Source organism: Uranotaenia lowii, chromosome 3 (assembly GCF_029784155.1).
Source record: "Uranotaenia lowii strain MFRU-FL chromosome 3, ASM2978415v1, whole genome shotgun sequence".
NCBI lineage: Eukaryota > Metazoa > Arthropoda > Insecta > Diptera > Culicidae > Uranotaenia > Uranotaenia lowii.
In genome coordinates, this window is record NC_073693.1 from 243294971 (window position 1) to 243319213 (window position 24243).

At 35.4% G+C, this 24243-nt stretch overlaps 1 protein-coding gene across 3 annotated transcripts in view; it reads right to left on the reverse strand.

The window, feature by feature from the left end:
* The window catches only part of LOC129758689 (influenza virus NS1A-binding protein homolog), a 126924-nt gene that overhangs the window by 17412 nt on the left and 85269 nt on the right, over nt 1-24243 (reverse strand). Inside the window, exon 1 of one of the 3 annotated variants that reach the window (XM_055756268.1) lies at nt 18854-19570. The exons of the other annotated variants lie outside the window; for them this stretch is intronic. Coding sequence (XP_055612243.1) covers nt 18854-18893 — 40 coding nt within the window. The 5' untranslated portion in view covers nt 18894-19570. Of the gene's footprint in view, nt 1-18853; nt 19571-24243 lie in introns of those variants that run through there. 3 annotated transcript variants of the gene reach the window in all.

Here is a 24243-nt window from a genome sequence, read left to right on the forward strand (position 1 = left end):
TGGAATGGAACATCCTCTGGACTGGTGGACAATTCACATATTTATGGTCGTGTTTATGAACCTCTGGCTTACGTTCTAATTGTTTAAACGAATGATATTTACGACTGTACGTGGTGTTCATGCGTGATGCGTGATTTTCGTTTTTAATTATTGATCAAATTTCTAGTCCAACGATTATTTTGTTTAATTTGCACTCAAACCGCGTGAAATCGCGTAAAATTTGCAAACCATCACGTGTTTTATTTCACATCGCGCCTTTGTGATCGGATTTTACTCAATCAATTTACGTTGTCGTCGTCGTCAGAGATAAGTATTAAAGTGATAAACGATGTATCGGATCGGAGACACCTGACCTAACCGCATCCAATGAGTCAATCAGCAGTTAGCAGTTCACGAAGTTATATTTGCTTGATCATGCCCGGAATCGGTCCGGAATTGAACCCACCATCATCCCTAGTAGCTTCGTCTTCGTGATTTATTGTTATCATTACCACCGAGTTATCTTTACGCGATATGAGATAAGCTATTTTTTAGAGAATAACCAATTTTTTTCGGTGTACTTAATTTGAGTTCAGTACAACTTCTTCAACTATCGGAAACTTTCTTGAAATTTTAATACATGGCCCCTTATGAAATGGTACACCCTAATGAATAACCCCTCCTGAACAGCTTGAAAAAAGCTCTAATCACGTTGCACACCACGCCCCTTCGCCAGAGTTGTTTACAAACAAACTGATGATGGGGGGAGTAGTTGCGTGCAAATCAACTTAAGAGTAAATTACAATTATGAAGAACGTGAACAGAGTAACTGGTTCCGTGTAACAACGTATGATTTATTTTGCCTCGTAAAAACGAGTTGAGCCATGTTTCTTGCTTCTAAGAATGTTGTCATTGCTTTCAAGTATTATTGATACCGGCAAATTTTATCCTTTCATAGCCAAACCGATTTAAGAAGATTTATTTGGATGAACGATTTTTTATGGTTTATCTTTCATTAAATAGATTTTCAGGAAATGATAAATCCTTCGGCCTTCAATGTTTCGGCAATGCCGCTTTCTTTGACCAAGATTTGCTTGCTTCCTCTGTATTTATCATCGATTTTTAATCTGATTTAATTTCGTTCTAAGCCGGAACTGCCACCTGCCAAGGTTTGGCAAAGAAAATCCAGATTAAAACGTCATAAACCAGCTACGGACTCGAAAATTCAACCCAGCTGAGCCAATATTCCAACTGCTGGACGTCATATGTTGCTTTGATCACCATTAATCTGCGACTTTTGGAAGCTGTTTTGCAGCTGACGTTGAAAGGGTTTGTGGTTGCGTCATGAAGTTTGTAGTAAGCTGTCGCGAAAACACATTCCTATCGATAATTATCCGGGGAATCGAGTAATTTTCCAGTGAAATCAAAATATAGTTCGTTTATGTAATTGACAAGATAAAAAGTGTTGTTTTTCTTTCCATTGAAAAAGTCCTTCTAAATTGATCCAAACATAAGATAAATTATTAGAAAATCGATGAGTATTATAGATTTGAAAGAATAGACGGATAGACAACAGCAAGAAAGTTACTAAAATGTTTAAAAATTATAGATTTTAAATAATAAACGGATAGACCACAGCAAGAAAGTTACTAAAATGTTGAAAAGAGCGAAGAGCATTTTGAATAGAAGCTTGACCACATGAAATACTCATAGGTCGTACCTATTGCCAAATTATTTAAGTTTTTTTTTTCAAGGACTCAAAGTGCTTCTTTTGTTGCAAATCGCCTTTTAACTGTCAGAGCCGATGCCGATGTACTTGACCATACTTTGTTGCCGTTAAGTTCCTATGAAATAGCGACCACGAACAAATAAATATAATGCAATTGACAAGACAGGGGAATTTAAGGGCGGGGGTTTACTTTTCTAACATGTGTCCGTCCACTTGAACGAGACGTTGCTGATAAGCGTCACTGTTTACTATCATTATTGTTTACATTCGAATATTTTCCCATCATTCGTTATTCAATTATTGTTTTTTGTTTGGACTTTAAACAGTAAAACTAAAAACAAAATGTTCATTCCTAAGAGTTTTATTTGTCAGAAATGAAATGGAAAGTGATGAGTCGAAGAATTTTTCGCATAGCACGGCTGTACACGCTCCTTTTTACAAACTCAAAATTAAGTTGTTTTGGTTCAAAACAGCACTTCAGTGACAGTCCTCTACTTTAAGTTCGACTAGGCAAACGTAAAATTTAATTCTGACTAGCATACTCAAAACTAAGTTCGACAGCCGAACTCTAATTTGAACTTTTGCCTACTTAAAATTCAGTTCGGCAGCCCAACTCGCTCAGTGCTTTAAGTTCAACATACACAAAAGAGTTCAATTTTTAGTTCATAGGTCGATCTCAGGTTTGCCTCCTCGCCGAAGGAAAAATGGGATTAGTTTTAGCTCGCAGTTCGAACCCGGTTTTGAACCATCGCAAGGAGGAAATATGGAACTCAACTTAAAGTTCATAGAATCGAACCATGGTTTAACCACGGCCAACATGGCTAAAGTAAGGAACTAGTTAACCTAAATAATGCATGTAAGCACATAGATACTTAGGCAGAAACTGAGGTGAACCCGTGTAACCAAAACTAGTAATATTGTATGGAATATTGGCTATCTGGTTGAACAGACAAAAATACAAGAATAACTCGAAATGCCTTTCTAAGACCACCTTCTTCTTCTTCTTCATCTAACATCAAAATGGCCAAAACTTGTAAGCATCCTGGAAAATGAAAAACCTGCGTCCTTCACTTTTATTTTCAACGTTGTATCTGTTACATCATGAATGTCGGTCAGGCTAACCATGTGATGAAAACCGCGAAAGATACAGCTACTCTACTCTATGTACTCTACTCAACTCTATTCTACTCGTCTACTCTACTCTACTCTACTCGTCTTCTCTACTCTACTCGTCTACTCTACTCTTCTCGTCTACTCTACTCTACTCGTCTACTCTACTATACTCGTCCACGCTACTCTACTTTACTCGTTTACTCTACTCTATACGTCTACTCTATATGTCTACTCTACTCTACTCTACTCGTCTACTCTACTCTACTCTACTCGTCTACTCTACTCTACTCATCTACTCTACTCGTCTACTCTACTCGTCTACTCTACTCGTCTACTCTACTCTACTCGTCTACTCTACTCTACTCGTCTACTCTACTCTACTCGTCTACTCTACTCTACTCGTCTACTCTACTCTACTCGTCTAATCTACTCTACTCGTCTACTCTACTCTACTCGTCTACTCTACTCTACTCGTCTACTCTACTCTACTCGTCTAATCTACTCTACTCGTCTACTCTACTCTACTCGTCTACTCTACTCTACTCGTCTACTCTACTCTACTCGTCTACTCTACTCTACTCATCTACTCTACTCTACTCTACTCTACTCTACTCTACTCTACTCTACTCTACTCTACTCTACTCTACTCTACTATACTCTACTCTACTCTACTCTACTCTACTCTACTATACTCTACTCTACTCTACTATACTCTACTCTACTCTACTCTACTCTACTCTACTCTACTCTACTCTATTCTACTCTACTCTACTCTACTCTACTCTACTCTACTCTACTCTACTCTACTCTACTCTACTCTACTCTACTCTACTCTACTCTACTCTACTCTACTCTACTCTACTCTACTCTACTCTACTCTACTCTACTCTACTCTACTCTACTCTACTCTACTCTACTCTACTCTACTCTACTCTACTCTACTCTACTCTACTCTACTCTACTCTACTCTACTCTACTCTACTCTACTCTACTCTACTCTACTCTACTCTACTCTACTCTACTCTACTCTACTCTACTCTACTCTACTCTACTCTACTCTACTCTACTCTACTCTACTCTACTCTACTCTACTCTACTCTACTCTACTCTACTCTACTCTACTCTACTCTACTCTACTCTACTCTACTCTACTCTACTCTACTCTACTCTACTCTACTCTACTCTACTCTACTCTACTCTACTCTACTCTACTCTACTCTACTCTACTCTACTCTACTCTACTCTACTCTACTCTACTCTACTCTACTCTACTCTACTCTACTCTACTCTACTCTACTCTACTCTACTCTACTCTACTCTACTCTACTCTACTCTACTCTACTCTACTCTACTCTACTCTACTCTACTCTACTCTACTCTACTCTACTCTACTCTACTCTACTCTACTCTACTCTACTCTACTCTACTCTACTCTACTCTACTCTACTCTACTCTACTCTACTCTACTCTACTCTACTCTACTCTACTCTACTCTACTCTACTCTACTCTACTCTACTCTACTCTACTCTACTCTACTCTACTCTACTCTACTCTACTCTACTCTACTCTACTCTACTCTACTCTACTCTACTCTACTCTACTCTACTCTACTCTACTCTACTCTACTCTACTCTACTCTACTCTACTCTACTCTACTCTACTCTACTCTACTCTACTCTATTCTATACTATACCCAACTTTGTCATTCGTTCTCTTAAGAAAGTTTACATTTTTAACTTAGGTTCTGAGTTTTTGAATGTTTTTGGAACTTTTTAAAAACTGTAGAAGCTTGTCCTCGTGACGAGTTTTTTGAAAAGTTTCTTGGGCAACTCCAACTCGTAACTTTCTCATAAACGGTTGCTTTGGAGAACTCTTAACACTTGAATTTGGTTGTTAAAAAAATGTTATTTTCTATGGAGTTAGTATAAAATTTGCGGAGCCAAAAAAAACGCGTGATGACAGTTCGGCATGCGCCTACTTTCTCCAACAAAAAAAATGCCTTCTTTAGACAATCATACATTTTTCCAGTCAGTAGAACATGTATTCGACGATGCTCACTATTAAAGCTCTTTAAAGGGTTTTCTCCGACATGGCCAAGCTTTTTATGACTGACCTAATTGAATACCCTCAATTGCTTAAGGGGGATCAGCAGAAGCATTCTACATTTATTAAGAAATTTCAGGCTTTTTCGTGAAACAGACCGAACCTGTGTCCCTGGAAGGACCCCTGGGCAGTTTCGGTCAAGGTGAATTTACATTGCCATCTGTAAAAAACTAGCTTTTTTGATCAAACATATAGGCCTCCCAACCTCACAGGTCTATACCTAAATCAACATCCCATGCTATCAATCTTGTAGCGAAAGTTCTCAGCTTCACGATGCCTAAAAATTGCACAGATAAAATCTTTACCGACATTTACGGAAAAAGTACCAGCAAGCTCCGTCAGAAGATTTCCATAACTGACTGAAAGAACGCTTTGAGGCTATGGGAGAGAATTTCGATCCAATCTTGATTTTTGTTTTTTGTTGCGAAGGTTCCGAAGAATGTTGCGCATTGTTCAGGTGGTTCGATTTGATTAATTATTAAGCAGGAATACGGTTTTGAAGCATTTTTTTAAAAGTACGCGAAGTTCTCAGAAGAGCTACTAAGTTACGGTCTTCAACAAATTCGTTTAGCAGAAAATTTCCTTTAGAAAATTTGTAAATTGGCGCAAAAACAATCACATGGCTTTGTTTCAGAGTTTTAAGAAAAATCATGTTCGTTTTTTTTTCAGAACAAAATATTAAATTTTTCCATACAAACCTAATAGTAAAATTTACTTACAATTTTCCCGTATTTAGCCTACCCCTTTTCTGATACTTTAAAAATCTATGAAGAATCATGGATGAGTTTTGAACCAAAACGAAGCTAATTAGACCTTAGGGTTTGAAAAATTCGTAAATGACCCCAAATCGACTCAGTCTATTAGACTAGACAGGTAACCTAAGAACTGAGATATAAGACGTGAAACAAATAAGAAGTGAGAGAAGAGAAGGCAGCAGTGAGACGTGAAAAATGAGACATGAAAAATAAGAAGTTCCACGTAAGACGTGAGGAATGATACGTAAAACGTGAGAACGTGGGATGTGAGAAATGAGAGATGTGAAGTAAGGCGTAAGACCTGAGAAATGAGTGAAAGAAGCGACGTGAAGAGAGAAAAGTGAGAAGTGATGCGTTGTACGAGAGATGTGTGACGTGAGAGAAGAGAAAAGAAACCGTTCTCATACCTTACTTTCCATGTGTCATGTCTCAGAGCTCACATATCACGTCTCATATCTTAAAAACCAATGTGGATATTTTTAACTGAGACTACAGTAAACAGGTTTTCTAAAAAATAGTGGAAGTATTGCTGTTAGTAATAAAAACCTTTTTTTTATCAACACAATTGATGATTAAAATTAAAAAACTTATACCAATCCCCACTCTATTTTATTTTTAAAGCTTATGAAATTTTTCGAGTAACATCAAAAACGAATTATCCGTCATCAAAAACTGAACAAACAGGGTGCAAATCCATCAAGTCATTAACCCAGTCATCATATTTCCCGCAGCCAAGTGTAAGTCAGGGGATTTTTCGTACCGCCCCATGAATGAATCGCCCGTTTTTTTAGGATATTAATTTGTGTCGTATTTTTTTTTTTTGCTCTTACTCCCGGTGCCGATGTGGTGTGTCCACTCTCTCTGAACCGAATGCCGGTAAAAATATGGGTCGAATACGTCAACCTGTGTGCGGTATAGTAAATCTATTTTGAAGCGTTTTTCAGGTTTTTTTTTCTCAACGTTTCTGAGACCTTGTCAGAACATATGAGGAGACACGCTTCGCTTCACGTTTGAAAGGTGCACTTTTGCCAAAAAGAAAAATTGACTAAAATGTTGAGTTCAATTAGCTGGTTTAACGACTTTTCTGCTACACGCAAAACATATCGCTTGGAATCTTAGAACACGTTTTTCGACGCCAAAATAATGGGAAGTCTATAAAAATCAACGTGTTTCTGATTTCTGGGTGTAGAGAGAGATTTTGGCATCGTAGGTACTTAATTTAAGATTTATGCTTTGCAGCCTGTTAACGGTTTGTTTCGACGAGATGCGCTCGAAAAAGTACATCCCATTTACTGTGAATCTTCTGTTTGGGGCCAAAATTCGCCGGCCGGTCTTGTTCTAGTAGGTAAGTATGGCTGCGAGAGCTGAGAACATTCGAATTTGTTTGTTTGTTTTTGTAATTGCCCGATTGCGTGTCTATCAGCGCTTTCTGGCATCGCTTCTGGTTGGCCAATCGGGTATTGGTTTGAACTGGAAGAAACCTGATAAAGTATCAGTCTCGATTGTGTTTTCGTTTTTTTGACTTTCAAACAACAACCGGACTATCAAAATCGTGCGTTTCGAACATCGCATTTTATTGAGACGCGATGCAATCGCCATTGGCAGAGGTCAAAAAGATCATCTCGAACAAATTGAAACATTATTGACCTTCCCGGAAAGAGAAACTACGCAGTTGTGTGTTCTTTCATCGGTTCCCTCTCGTAGTTCAAAGTCATCATTTGACCCACATCCGACGAATGTCACTGGCCAATATGAGAATGGCCCCCATTCTTGATTGTGAATTATGTTCACCAACAATTGAACAGGCAGTATTTATGGGTTATGTTCTCCTTATAGCTGATCAAATTCTAAAATATGGGTGTATTTTTTTAAATTGTTTCTCGTTGGATCTATTTTTTTGAAAAAAAAAAAGGTTAATAAGGCCGGAACAAATTTTAAATCCTTCTTTTGACACTCGGAGTTGGAACGTCGCAAGGGGGGGGACAATAAAAAATAATGCGAAAAACAAATAAATTGGAATAAATCGCACGAAAGCTTGTATACAACAAAATAGCATACTCCATCATTGCACAAAACCTATAAATCAAGTACTTTTTTTATCGAATAATTCAATAAAATCAAGATGAGAAAAGGTGTAATCTTCCAAAATTTGTATTTTGGTCTTGTAATCTTGCGGATATTTGATTTTTTTTTTGTCGAAATTAACATAAAATACTTCAAACTTTATTTTTCCCCCCCTTCGGGTTTTTGGAAATTTCGAAGGGGGGTGACAGAAGAAGAAATTGAATTTTTTTTCCAGCCTAATGTAGAAAATTTAATACAGCGGTGATCTTTTGAATGACTGTAGCACCTTTCGAAAGGAAGCATAATGATAACTCTAAGAATTTTTTGTTCAAAAATTACATTTTTATTGAACAGTTCTTGAATATAAAAGTTTACCTGTTGAGGAATTCTTTAAAAAAAATTCGTTGCATTAGTTTGAGTGCATTGTTTGTACTGATTGCCGGTTCTAAAATAAATATTACGTTAAAATTAATCGGTTATAAATTTATGGACTAAATTTTCAGATAAAAACGAAAACTGTTATTGAAACAGTTTATTGTTCTTAACTTGAATTACGTATCCGGATTAAATTGGATATTAGAATTTCAGGGATTTTACCAGGGGACTGGGATAAACGGAGAATCATCGTCAATGATCAAACAGCAGCCAATTGCAGCCAATGCACAGTGGTCCAGAACAAACCTTTATCGTGACAAAATTAATTACGCAAAATATATACGTTTTAGACATATGATGTCTTCTGCAAAGTTGTTCACAATTATGAGGGCCGTATTTTGGAAGAATAATTTATTAGGGCGTGTCATCCTCCTGGGAATTCGTAATGCTAATTTCTTTCAGGAGCTAGATAGAGCAAAATATGTTCTACAATGTCGTAGATTTAAACATTTTAAAAACTTTGCTGAACACATAAAAGTCGTACGATGAAACGTTTTCATTTTATAATTTTTTTAAAATTTACATATTAGAGGGTGTCGAAAAACACAGTTTTTTGACCATAACTTTTTCTAGTGAAGTTGTACAGTATTTATGTATTCTAAACAATTGATCAGCATAACAATGCGCACGTTTTTCTTTAAGATTGTAGGGAGCTATTGTTTCATTTGCAAAAGTTAGGAGCACAAATGTGTTCAAATTTGACCGCCGAAGAAATGCGAAAGGAATTCGCTGAGCTGTACGGTTGGTATCCTCTATCGCCTACAGTTCACAAGCTTTTGATTCATGGAGCAGCAATGATAAAATATGCTATACTGCCCATAGTAATGTGTAGTGAAGAAGCTCAGGAAACAAGGGACAAATCGATAAGACGTTTCAGAGAACATCATGCACGTAAATTCAGTAGGGTTGCAAACATCGAAGATGTCTTCAAAAGTACTTCTGATCCGCTTATTTCATTGACCAATCGCGTTCCGAGAGTCAAAGAAATTCCACCACTGGCTGAAGCTGCGGAAAATTTGTTGAAGAAAGTTATTAGAGCAATTGAATTTTGTTAATTTTGTGCCAAATATTTATAGAAATAATAAAATGTTTAAGATCATTGTAAAATAAGAAGCTGAACAATGCAAAACAATACCACGAATAATGGTTGGCTTGTGTATTGGTACTGGTTGTGTTTTTGATAAAAAAGGATTAAAATTGAATACAATTTCATAAAAAAAAATCATGAGAAATTATGAGTTTCATAATTTTAAATCTCGAATTTGAAGTAAAACCTATCTCCAATTTTTTCAGCATTGAATACTCATATCTCAAACTACATTTTGCAATAGATTCAAGATTTTTAGATTTGCACAAATCAGAGATATTGCAGCGCAAAAATGGTCAAATTTGAACACATTTGTGCTTCTAACTTTTGCAAATGAAAAAACTGTACTGTACAACTTCACTAGAAAAGTTTTGGTCAAAAAACTGTTTTTTTTTCGATACGCTCTAATATGTAAATCTTAAAAAAAAATTTATAAAATGAATACGTTTCATTGTACGACTTTTATGTGTTTAGCAAAGTTTGTTAAAATGTTTAAATCTACAACATTGTAGAACATATTTTTGCTCTATCTAGCTCCTGAAAGAAATTAGCATTACGAATTCCCAGGAGGATGACACGCCCTAATAAATTATTCTTCTAAAATACGGCCCTCATAATTGTGAACAACTTTGCAGAAGACATCATATGTCTAAAACGTATATCTTTTGCGTAATTAATTTTGTCACGATAAATGCTTGTTCTGGACTACTGTGCAATGATTGAATTTGTGATAATTTGTTTAAGGTTTAAGTTAAAATGAGAGAAACCATTGCTCAGAAAGAGTGAAAATGTGCAAATTGTTGCAATTTGTTAAGCAGTTGTGGAATTTTGATCATTACCATTCCAAATGCAAAGAATTTTCTCTCCACTGCAATCCCTCGGATTTAACGCGAAAAAATGTTCTGTAGAAGAAATTCTATAGACATCTCCCTATTATATCTCACATCATAGGAGATTTTTGTAGGTCAAGGAGTCAAACGCTTGAAATTCAGCAAAAAGCTTATATTAAAAATATATTTAAATTTTTTTAAGAGTCTGATAGATCAAACTTATTTGATATGAGCATAAAATAAGTGTTTTTAGGTGAGGTGAGTCTTCCATTTCTTTAAAAAAACCTCGTTCTAAAAAAAATTGACACAAATTGCCTGTTCGAATCTATTAAGTTTGCAACATTGGTTTTTGAAATATAAAATGCCGATTTTCGGTGTCTGACGGCTTAGATTTCATCGTGGCCCTTATTGTATTGATAATTTTAAACAATACATCGGAAAATATAGAATATTGTGCAGATTTTTTAAGAGAAGATCAGGTACATGTTTCTTTAACATCGAATATTTTTCATAAAGAATCAATTTCATTATGATAATACCGTGTATGATTTCTTTTAAATAAATTTGGATTTTTTGAATAAAACAGATCCTAGAAAATTAACTCAAATTCTACTGATTTTCAGCTGAATTGTGCGTACAAACTAAGTATGATCAAAAATTTGAAATCTGTAAAATAGAATTGTCAAGAAATCTTAAGTTTACGATCTCTTGAATTCCTCAATAATTTATGTTGATTGTGAAATTTATTAACAAGCTAAATCTTTTTCTAAATTTTGAATCTGAGTTGGAATTCTGAATTTGAAGCTTTGAATGTGTATCCGAATTTATATACGATTTCTGAAAAATACAAAAAAAATACGAATCTTGATTCCAGATCAGAATTTCATGAGCCAAGCCTTAGAGCCCTCATTCATGAATCTGCTATTTAAATTCTGATGTTCATGTTTAATCTAAATTTAATATTAAATTGTTTATTTTCAATCTCTATTGAAATCTGAATTTGAGTTAAAATATTAATTTCAAATGATGAATCTAAGTTTGCAATTTTGGATTGCCATTCCGAAGTTTTAAATGTATGAGTTTTGTGTAAAATGAAGTTTAAGAACTAGTCCGGTGTCCGAAACAGCAGCAGTCAATTTCTGCTGCCACGAGCAGAACTAAAACCGGGGGTTCTGAAATGAATGGAGAAAATTCTTCAATGATCACACAAATTGTGCAGCCAATGATTGAATTTGTGGTAATTTGTTAGAAAAAATTAGAAGGTTTGAGTTCAAATGAGAGAAACCATGTGCTCAGAGAGAGTGAAAATGTGCTTATTGCTGTAAATTGTTGCAATTTGTGAAGCAGTTGTGGAATTTTGATCATTACCACTCCAAATGCAAAGAATTCTCTCTTGATTTCAATCCCTTGGCTAAAACATTGTTTTGGTTCTTTGGGTCCAATTCGCAATCGAGAACAATGGATCAATAATTGCTGATGACAGGTAATAATGACAAACGCGGTACAAATGTTTACATCATCACACGGTTAAGATAGACTACCCAAATTGGGTTCGTGGTAACACAACAGTGTTGCCAGATATTCTGGGTAAGACTATCAAATTACTCAATCAGAAATGAGTACTTTCCCGGTTAGGGAATATGAGAAGTAGAAAGTGACAAATAGCTATCGCTAATGTAATGAGTACTATTATAGTGACTAGACGAACGAAACTGAATAAAGATTAACTCTATTCCACCAGTGAAACCTGCGTTTTCAACAGTTTTTGGGCCCAGACACGTCTGGATTAAGGAACACAGAGTAAGTGAGAGGGGAAATTTCAATACTTGTGGGTAACAAGTTCATCAGCGGCCAGCGCAGACAGAAGGACCAGCCAGGTCCAGGGGCTAGCCACCAGCCACAGCACCGCCAGAGGGATATCCAGGAGCCAGAGGGCCAGCCAGCAGTCGAAGGACCGCCAGCACAGAGACCAGCCAGCAAAATGTCCCAGGCCAGCCAGGAGGTTCCGCCAGAGGTTGAGTCCGGGGTGGTTCGTGGATCGTGAGGGTTACTCTCGATGCCGTCACGAGCCACGCTGCGGTTAGCAAGCATGAGCTCACGTCCGACGGCCGGAAGAAGTCTCGGGATCAGCAACCGGGTTGCGCAGATGTAGACAGGTCCAGCTCCAACAACACCCCGGATTAATTGGGTGGTGTTGATAGCCGAGAGGGTCACTCTCGTGCTTCGGTTGTGCGCTGTGGTCAGCAGTTAGGGGCTGATCCAAGCGCAGAGGATCGTCAGCACAGAGGTCACGATGCTCCAGGTCAGCCAGAAGGTGTCACTGGAGGTCGAGGCCGGGAAGTCGGGTTTAGAGAGGATTACTCTCGATGCATTCACGAGTTACGCTGCGGTTAGCAGCGTGAGCTAATTTCCGACGGCGGAAGGAGGACTCTCGGGATCTGTAACCAGGATTAGTCAGGTTCGAATACTCCTGATGGAGGATTAGCCCGGAACGGATGTCGGAGGAACCTACTTGTAGAGAGGGTTACTCTCGGAATGTGGAGCATGCGTGTGCTGATTAAAGCCAGCAGTTTATTTTTCCTGTGGATATGGAGATATTTTGGGCGACGGTTAGTGGCCAGCAATTTCAGCAGTGCGTCAAAACCAGATTGGGCGCAAGCTGCTGACGGTTTCCTTCCGGTTCTTCTGAGCTATGCGTGAGCTCGTCTTCGAGGGTTGGAAAGTTTTCTGGGTGCTTTGGAGGAAGTGGTTTAAGCGACGGTTATTCACTAGCGCAGTCAACTATTTTTGCTGCGGATATACGGGCGATATCATCGAGACCAGATATTCGTGCAGCGCACTAAGCCAATACCAGGCCAGTCTGGCTGATAGTCACTGACAAACCTGAAATGTTTTCTGCGATACCTTCGACGTATGACCGATATGGCGTTGGTATACCGCAGAAACGCGAACACGAATCCATTTATGGGAATTCTTATTTCGTGGTCAACGAACCGTCAGCAGACGGTCAGTTTGTCGTGGACCGAACATGAGATAGGAGCCCTTTGCCATGCAGTCAAAAAAGGTTAGTGATTAACAAACTTCTTTGGTGAATTGGATGTGGTTAGCACGTTAACGGAGGACAACATCCCTTGCATCCAGTATCTGGAATGGGGGCTGACTCATCAGCGAATGAAGCATCTGGACATGAAGTATGCATTTATCAGTTTGTTCATTGTTAGTTTTGGTTCTCCACATGCTTTGGGTCCAATTCGTGATCGAGAACAATGGATGACAAAAGCGGGACAAATGTTTACATCATCACACGGTTAAGCGAGACTACTCGAATTGGGTTCGTGGTAACACAAAAGTGTTACCAGATATTATGGGTAAGAGTATCAAATTACTCATTCAGAAATAAGTACTTTCCCGATTAGGGAATATGAGAAGTGGAAAGTGACAAATAGCTATCGCTGATGTAATAAGTACTATAAGAGCGACTAGACAAACGAAACTGAATAAAGACTAACTCTGAACACTGAAACCTGCGTTTTTAACATAACTTCTGATTTGAACATAAAACAAAAATTTTCTTTTTTTTTCATATTTGTCAAAATATTGTAAATGCATATGATATCGAAAAACATTATTTTAATTTGATATGAAATGCAAAACCAAATTTGAACCAGGATTTCAAAGCAGCTTTTCAAATTTCTTATGATTATTCGAACTGAAATTCAGACCTTAATTTTAATGAACAAGAGAGATTTTTTTTGAAAAAATGAAGCAGAATTTTGAACTTGGGATGGGATTTTGAGGTTTTGACATTAGTTTTTAGTCTAGATTGGCTACTCTTGAATAACTTTACTCAATTATCGTAATTTGATTTTGAATTTAAAATTTTGAGTGTAGAGAATACCTCGCTTACTTTTTTATGGATCCTCATGAGGGGTGGTTGGGGGAGGATGTTTTCTTTGAGATTCAGCCAGGACAGTAAAATTTGGAACTGAAGATTAGGATTATACCCAAGTAACAAAAAGTTCCATAAAACATTCTCTTAAAAGCTTACTCAGCCCGGCTCAAAGGCTTTCTAGCATTCTATTCAGCTAGAAATTTTAGTTCATATCCACACTTTCAAGTTCCATATCCAAAGCTGAGTAGAAGGCTATTCAGCCTTTGCATGAACTCAAAAAAAAAGAAAAAGGACAAAATAAAGCGTTCAACTTTTTTTAGTTAATTTGAAATCTTACAACAACCAATCTGTTTATTTTACCCATTTCTCTAAATGAATTTCATACTAACACTAGAAACTGCTTCTTGCTTGTGGATTTGAATCTGAGCCCTTCTGGTGAAAGCTGAGCACGTTACCTTTGTACCACGGGCGATTCTTAAGGTATCGATGTTCAGAACATCAATTTAAGGGTGGGGTAGGGTCTAACGGGTATAAAAAAACACCATTTTCACGATTTTTTTCTAGAGCTATCGTTCAAACAAATGTATTCAATTTTTTTGCATTATACAAAGCATTGTTAAAAGAACATTTAGTAATTTTTTCGTAGAAAAATATTGAAAAATGAGCCGGTGACGGAGCACTTTCGAGGATGCCTTTTAGAAAACAGGATTTGCGGTGGACACTGTATCTCAGCACAGAATCATCTGAAGTCAAAAAATCAGAGCCAAATATTTTTAATAGATGTTTTTCTGGACCCCAACGTTTTTATTAAACTTAAAAAATTTTTTATGAAATTTCTGTGGCTGTTTGAAGTAAAAACTACGATTTTTCACGAAAAAATCCGCCATTTTTCACCAGTAAAATCTCTCCAAAGTAAAAAAAAAACAAAAAAGAAAAACGTTGGGGTCTGGTATTTTATATGTAGAAAATATGTTCCAAATTTAAAAAGAATCGGATAAGTAGTTTTCAAATGACGATATCCACGGACTTTAAAAATGTGCTTTCGAGAAAAATGCGTTTGCAGTATCTGCTCTTGCTTTCTTGCAGTTTTAGATAAGAGGAGATGAAGACCTATAATTTCTACAGTTTTGCTTCAATTGACTTGAAAATTTGACACAACATTCTTGAAACGTTTTACAATAAGAAAATAAAAAAAAAATCGATTTTTTGAAAGTGCTAGACCCTACCCTCCCCCTTAAAAAAATTAAGAATTACCCCTTCTCAAAGTAGGCTTCTTGCAAAAAGATAAACAAACAATTACGGAATTAGATTCAGCAAGATTTGGAATTGAATAAACGTTAGTATAAAGTGTGATGTTATTTTTGTGTAATCCTGTTAGTACAACATTTTTTCTTCTACTTTTTTCAACAGTTTAGAAAGAAAACTTCTTAAACTATCAAACCAAGAAGAGGAGGACTAATCAGAAGAAAACGGTAAATTGAGTGAGGGTTAAAAGCAATCTGAAATAGGAAGCAATAGCCAAAAAATCGTAAGTTTTCATGAATATTTTTATTTCTTCTTAGTGTCCATTATGTGTTATAATTTTCAGGATACTTTCGAAGTTTTGGACGCAAATAAACTTATAAAACGGATCAACTAATCGGAATAGTTAGTTTAGTGTCCGTTGTTTTAGGCAGAAAACCTATGCTTACAACTCATAAGATAATTCTGTGCTTGGTCGCTATCCTGCCTGATTCGACCTTATTGTTGGAGTAATTTACAAGGTGAGTCTATCAATAAAATGATTATCACGATGCTCAAGTTGAAGGAGAGACATAATTCTAGGAATTCATTCAAAGCTAAAAACGACGTTTGATTCGAGGTTTAAAACATTAAATTGATATCCTTCTGAATTTATTAATCAAAACGGTTTCTCTCAATAAAATGTTATTTGGTTTTTCATTTGTATTTGAAATAACTATTTTCTTCATTTCATGCTTCCAGCTTCTCTCTAAACTCATTCGGAGTTTATAGTTTTATTCCTCTATAATTTTAGACCTATAAATTATTCCTATGAGAGAATAGTAATAAGACTTTAATAACAACTTTGCGATGGAAAAATAAAGGATTTTCTGTTATTCACTCTTGCAGTTCTTTAGAAGTTCCTCAGGGAACCAAAAAGTTCGTAACAAGTTCTGCATGGAACCAAAAAATTCGTAAGAAGTTCGTAACGAAGCACGATAGTCCAAATTGAATGATGGATTTTTTAGGGTACTTGGAACGCAAAAAAATGTTCTATGCTACTTGTTTAGACTTTTCATGTTCGTTCAGAAGTCCACTTCGAGCACTTATTTTCATTTCTCTCGAGGTAAAAAGTCCTCAACCAAATGAGAACTTTTAATGCACAAGATTAAGTATCTATATAGATATGGTTACTTGGGTTATTAAAAAAAAACAGATTGAAGATCGATCATCGAGGTTAAGCAGATTCATTTGCTAAATTATGATTCAGAATCTGATTCAGAAGTGAGATTTCCAATTTGAATTTTTCAAAACATATACAGGGTGGCCAGCGAGTTTCCATTTTCAAATTCCCGGTTTTTTCCCGGTTTTCCCGAATGAAATTTCATGGTTTCCCTCGTTTCAAAATGCGCGAATAAATATGTCCATTTGACAAAAACTGAAGATATGTTTATGCCAGTTGAATGTAAAAGTGTGAGAGGACTTAATTCCGAAAATTGTTAATTTCTTTTCAGTCTTTCATACCATCTTCGTTTTTAATAAGAGGAACTGCTATATTTTTATTATTCGCATGGATAAATCATAGTTTTGATATGATGCCACATAATACTTTTAAAATTTCAAGTTGAAATTCTAAATTTTTCTATTGAAATCTACAAACTGACATTCTCATATTTTTTTCTTCTAAAGCTCTTAAAACAGATTCAGATGAACCTTATTCATGATAAGTAATCTAATATTTTATTTCGGTTCTCATGTTGAATACTGAATCAATTGGATACCTTTAACATTTTTATTAGAATGCGCTTAGTTCTTGATTATATGTCCTATCTCAAAAATGCATGTTTTTATTCAATTTTTTATATTATCACACAAAAACTTGTTCTCTAGTTAAATTTTCTGTCTTCTGTGAGTTTATCAATTAACCGAGTAAAATGGTGGCATCTTTTTTTCTGGCATTTTTCCCGCATGGGACAATTCCCAGTTTTCAAAAGTTAAAATTGAGCAAAATATTAAAAGAAAATATTTTCGCAACCAAATTAAATCGAGGTCATGTCGTTTGTCAGAAATTTGATTTTGATTTTTGAACTTACGTTTTTGACAGTTTTTCGTGTTTTAGTACATATAACCGCAAACAAAATATTTGTTTTTTTTTCTTCAATTTTTTGTAATGTTTTATCTATCAAATGAAAATTGGAAGTATGGATGATTATTTCTGATTTTTGAGGTACTGTAAACTAAATTGAAAACAGCTGAAAATAAGTAAAGCCACGTCAAAAAATAAATCTCATTATTCAATCTATTTAAAAACTACCATTGATCATTAGATTTTTGTAAAAATAGATTTTCAGTAAATTTGTCGACCGAGGTAAGACTTCATGGCTAAATAACTGAATTCATATCTCTCGTTTAACGTTCTAATAAAATTAAAAAAATTCTTCAAATAATCCGATATTTTAGTCGGACTCTTCAAAATAACTCCCCCAGTGTAAATGTGTTTGATAGATTTCTGCTAATTTTTCCAAGTTTCGTTTCAGTATAACGGGTTTTCCTGAAAAAAATTAGCTCCTGATGCCGATTCAAGCTTCGTCAATTGTGGACTAGTGTATAATTCCAGTTATAAGATAGATGATAAGCTAAAATCTTAGTTTTTGAGATGTGGATTCAATAGAAGACTGTCTGATTTCAACACATGAATTCACATCACAATTCAAATTTTTTAATTCTCTTCACTTATTTCTTCATTTAGCTTTTTAAGTTACGTTTTTTCCAAATATTCGCATAGAAAGTGCACAATGGTAAAAATCTTTAATTAATTAATGCAATAAAAGTTAACTACCATGACTTAACGTATTAAAACTTCAGAGTTGTAAAACGTTTATTTAATTTAAAAACATTTTTATATTCACTGCAGTGTACAATATGCTTGAGCAAAGAAATAAGCTAAGTTTGTGGTTGAGACATCTCGATTTTTCAAATATTCTCGACTATTCCCGGCATTTTACCAATTAATATAAAATCTCGACATTTTCATGCTCCTCCCAAATGTTTAACAATCTTGGAATAAACGACTATAGATTGTAAACTTTCTGAGAGAAAGTTCAGGTATGATGATATGAATATATTTTAAGATTTAATAATCCCTAAAAAATTTGCCCGGTTTTGATTTGAAATTCCCGGTTTTTCCCGGTCTCATTTTAAATTCCCGTTTTTTTCCCGGTTTTCCCGGTTTTCTCGGTTCGCTGGCCACCCTGTATTGTAGGATTAAATATCGAAATCACTTGAAAAAGATCTCTATAGTTAGTTTTAAGATTAGAAATCAGAATGAGGATACAAAATTAAAATTCCTTCCTTTTTAATCAGACTTCAGTGTTGTAACCGGGAACCAGAGGGTTCCCGAGAAGATTGAGAAGAATTGAGAAGAAACATCGGAAATCAAAAATTAATAATAGGAGTTTAGAAAGTAGCAATATTGGATTGAAATAGGATTCCATTGTGGATGGAGACTGTTAATTATCGTTAAATGCCCCTCTGACCAGCACCTATCAAGATGCTTCGCCGGAGTATAATTTCCATAATAACAGTTGATATCACACACACATTAAGATCAGACGAAGGTGTAGGAAATAATTCCGAAAACTTACCACTATCGTAGGAAATATTGTAGCCGTGTTTACGGGTCATCGTGATGTTCCAGACGAAGTATTCAGCCTTTGCTGAATATTTTTTCTTAAGCTCGTATAGTTACTAAATATTGCTAATTGTTGTTATCACAGAGGCACCACCGTTAAACGGCAATCAAATATTTGATCGTAAATAAGAGATCTCTTCTGTTTTCCCGGGTGACACACTTTCCACAACGGTTGAAAATGGCCTTTAGATGTTTTCGGTTGTCGATTTGCGTTCCAGAATCACAATGAGTTTAAAAAAAATTAAAGCTGATCAAATCCTATGTAAGGCTTCGTCCGGTAGGACAAACTCCACACTTGAAGGAGTGGTAAAACGTTGAAGTTGATCTTCCGTCAAAATACAATTGTTAACACAATCGAACTTCCTAAGTACACTTGCAGGGAACTTCAAAGGTTCTTCCTGAACCGTCACCGAACTCGGGACAGGATCAATTCTACCGGGCGTTCGTTCCATAGCGCGTTTCAAATCCAACTGGTGCTTCCTCGGGACCAGCAACGTGGGGATAATTTGGCTCCCATTAGTAGTGCTACTACAACTAGGTATGCACGGCCGCGATGTTTACTGTTGTTGTTGTTGTTGTTGTAGATGTTTCGTTAAGTTGTTTCTCGGAACAAACTGGCCTGTGCCGGGGCCAAACGACCTCAGCGGCGTGCCTGCTGCTGCACCGACAATTGCCCAGAATCGACTGACTTTTCGAATACCTTCACTAGGTCGAGGAGGAAGCTTTGTGCAAAATTTTGATGGTACCTCATGTGACAAACAGCTAAATACGCGACGAATTTCGGGGGGCTTGCTTGCTGGCTGGGGATTCTTCCATCCTTCCCCCTCCTCTTTATGGGTATTATTCATAACTCCCGGGCGATAACGTACACAACTTACAGTTATCGAAGGCGAGCTGACTGACATCTATAGCGGATTGCTGCTGCTGCTAGATCACACCGCTTTACGTCAATTGTTCGGTGCATTCCCGGACAGAGGCGTGTGGTTTTACATTTTTTTTTGTCATTTTACCGTTAAATTTAATATGCGAAAGAGATTCCGGTCGGTACGATATAATCAGATAATAATACGGAAAAGCTGAAAAGTTGATTTAAATCTGTTTAAACTGTTTTGAAAGAAGATTTTTTTTCTCTCTGGAGCCACTAGCATTGGAACAAAACTAGGGAATTATACAAGCCATACAAACTCCATTTATTAATTGTTTAAATTTAAAAACTGATTATTTTTCCTGTATAATTACAAAGAACGTAAAAGAACTAAAGAAGGAATCAATCTGAGGATGAAAATCCCGTAAAGTTGATAAAAGGTGGCTCCAGAGATGTGAGGGCTGATATAAGTAAACTTCATTAAATTTGTAACGGTTGAAGGCTTTGTGGATCTTCTATTCTTGCATTGAAAAGGATGCTGAATACACACGCAAAATAATTTAGAAATTAAAACTACGGGATATTTCGCGTAAACTAAGATTTTGTTGCATCACTTCGATTCTACGTGTGTCTTGTAGTCACTCCTTTACTTCTACGTAACAAGCGCTTGAATTTCACATTAAATCGAAGTGAATCTATTGTTTGTATTTTTTTTCTAGCGTGCGGTTGTAAATTCTTATGAGAAAAGGCAATTGTCAGCCAGTTGATTTTGTAAGCTGTTGTGAAAAACATTTTGTCTGTCGACAAACGGATTTGTTTTATTGTTAAAAATTAGAAGAAGATTTTTCAATCGTCCTTCACCTTCCCTAGAAGAGAAATCCCATTGCCAAGGAGGATTTTATTGGATTTAGCTTTGTCTTCTGGTATGTAATAATGATTCTTAACACATTGCGCACCAAATACGAGAATTCATTACTCTTAGAACCATAATTTAAACGTTATAAATTTAATAAGAAAACTTAATTTTACTAATTTCAACACAACATTTTTGGTAACTCAAAGATACTAAATTTGTAGAATTTGGTGCAGTGAGTTTTGAGATACAAAATGCCAAATGTCAGTGTTTCTCGGCTTAGATTTCTTTGCGGTCCTTAATGTTTTAATTAGATTTTTTTTTTCATTTTTAAGCAATCACTGTGGATGCAAGCGCCATTTCCGTTTCAACTCGTTCTTTGATAAGAGTCCTAACGTAGGACTGTCTGGGTTCAACAGATGACCAATTACGCAACGTAAATTATTTATCAATTTTGATAATTTTTTTGTCTTTATTTGAGAGGTTTTTAGCCACAGGCTGGTTCGCCTCTAACTTTGATAATTCTATTATGAAATATTTTTCAATTTCACGTAGCTTATCCTAATAACATGTTGAACGAACTAAAAATTCACGTAAGTTGTACATGATGTTTATAGAGCAAACATTCGGAGCGGAAGCGTTTACTTTTTGTACTAGTATAAGTTACGTGAAAATCGATTGGATAGAAATTATGTAGTATTTTCGTTTTTTTACGTAGCAGCTACGTGCAGATGGTTTTGCGTGCAGTAAACAGGAAATAACGAAATTTATATTAAACTCACAGAAAACAGACATTCAATCGCGACGGACCTGCTCTTTAAACCTCTACAGTGTTCTTCAAATTAAAATAAGATCAATTCACTGCATCAGCAATTGCTAAATCAATTTAAAAAAAATCATGTATTAAAGGGTCCAATATATCTAACATAAATTTATTCTGTGTAGACGTTTAAAATGGATATTTGAACACCATTTAGTTTAAATCGGAATAATAAACCCTCTGAAACCTAACCCCGCCTTCAGACTTGGTTTACTAAAATTGGCATAAATTAAAGCTGTCTAAAGGCGAGGTTGAAAAAAACAATTGAAAGACTTTGTTTTCATCGAAACACATTAAAAGACATACACCGTCTTAGCCGATTTAGGCTCACAGACTGAATAAATGACGCGGACAACTTAAGATTAACATTTAACACCCAGTACCGAGATGGGAATCGAACCCATGTCATCAGTGGACCAGCGGTTACCGTATTACCACGCTAACCACTCGACCACCAAGACGTACAGCAGACGTGAGCAGATATAAATCTTAGTTCAGGATTAAGAAAAAATGTCATGTTTATTTTAAAGAAAATTACTCAAAAATTTCGTACAACGCAGAAAATAGGTATATTAACTAAATTTGAATTTTCTTTGGTTTTTGCCGATATAACGAATGAAAATCCGAGCAAAATCAGTGCATTTTTCAACGAAACACGGACAATCGGGCCGAATCGGACTTTTCATAAATTTTGTATTTGTCTAGGTAAAACCGAGAAATCGTGAAAGCTCATTTTGGAGGGTCTAATTCTAAATTAAAGATCTTTCTTTAGATTTTTACTGAATTTCCTATGTTCCTATCCTAAGTTATCGTCGATTTCAATTTCAAATTCGAATCTATCCAAACATTTGCTTAAACCGGAATTCTGAGTTCGAATTATCTAAATAAAGTACTATCGAATGAAAATTAGTATCTAAATTTTGAATACGTAGAATTTGTCGGATTTGAAACCTGTTTTAAACGCAGGTTTCAGTGGCGGAATAGAGTTATCGTTTATTCTCAATCATGTGTGGTATTCTACGCTAACCACTCAGAATATCTGGCAATACTGCTGCGTTACCACGAACCTAACTTGAGTACTTTCACTTTATCGTGTGATGATGTAAACCATGGGTGGCCAAACCATGGCCCGCGGGCCACATTTGGCCCGCGACTATCTTTTTGTGGCCCGCGAAGCTCTTTATGAAATTACCATGTTTTCAGAATTGAATGTTTTTCTTGGTTTGTATAATTTGAAAAAATAATGTGTCTAAATCTTCATCAACTTAATTTGAAATGAAAGTCAGAAAAATCTCCTTGATTTGATTTTGATGTAATTCAACAAAAAGGTTACCGTCACCGAATAAAGGATCAATTACAAGAAAAAAAAATTAAATTCTCAATATTGTACAATATTTGACACATCCACAGGTAAACAGAATTTTTGCTGTCTACGTTTTAACAACTGACTTTCAAAGATTGTGGCGTTCCAAATACAGATCTATTTACAGATTTTATCTATTACCTCTTGATTTAATGATGTAACTTGTAAAAGTTTTAAGATTGATGAGTCTTAAGTAAAATCGATCTTTGATAACTAATAATTAAATTATTTAACCTACGTGAAAACTGAAACCTTTTGAATTTGTTTATTATCCTTTCTTCGATCACGGATTCAGTTCTTGCCTAGTTATCGGTTTCAGAAATACGTTGGAAAAATTAGATCTTAAAATTTGTAAGAACTTGGATGGAATAGATCAGATTACAAATATTTCCAAAAGCATTCAAGAAAGTGTTTGAGTATTTGGTATTGAAGATTTTAACTCATTTAAGAACTCTATGAAATGTTCTTCAGTTTGAAAGAAAAATGAACAAATTATATAATGAGTTTTTGCCTGTTTTCAAGAGTATCCTCGAAAATTGTTTTTGTTTATATCATATCATTGGTTTTTGAAGTGGTCTCCACAGTTGTTTTAGCGAACTCTACTCTTCTTTTAATTTTAAGGAGTTTAAAAAGCCTCAGGAAAACTGATCATATCAAACTTCACAATTTTTTTGGAATTACATTCACATTATTATAAAAATTATATTTTGAAAGTTTATTCAACTATTCGTAATGAAATTTTTGTTTTAAGAACATTGAATCTGAATTAAAATTTTACAACATTTGCTTATTATTCAAAAACTCTAAACTCTGGTACTTACGTATTTAAAATTTGTTTTTTTTTTTTGCTTAACTTCAATACTTAACCGAATTTAAATGGCTTAGTATTAGTAACGTGCCCTTAAATATTGATTGGAATTTATAGTAGCGTAAAATTTGTCAAGATTTTAACAAGATTCGTTTTGGTTTTGGTAAATCTCTCCGAAAGACGACATATTTGAATCAAGGTTTCCGGAATCACAGAAAAAAAAACTATAACTCCACAGAATTTTGAGCAAATTTTTATCTCAAAATCTGTGTCACAGAACACAGAATTTTGGAAAGATTCACAGATTTCGTACGTTAAAAAAAATTGGAAAGAATTTCCAAAATTGTAATTTTTTATGTCAACATGGATTTTAGATTTCAAATTTTGAATTAAAAAACATCATAGTATTGAAAATGTTATTTTTTTTTCAACTTCAATGTGTTAAAGACCAAATTTGTCATGAAAAAGCATCACAGAAAACTATCACAGAATGTTCATGTAAAATCACAGAAAGTCAGAATTGTTTTTCGCAAAAACGCAGTTTTTTTTGAAACCTTGATTGGAATATGAAATTGTATTTTTTACAAGCGTTTCATTAAAAAATGATGCAATAATCATAGGTAACCGAATCCTG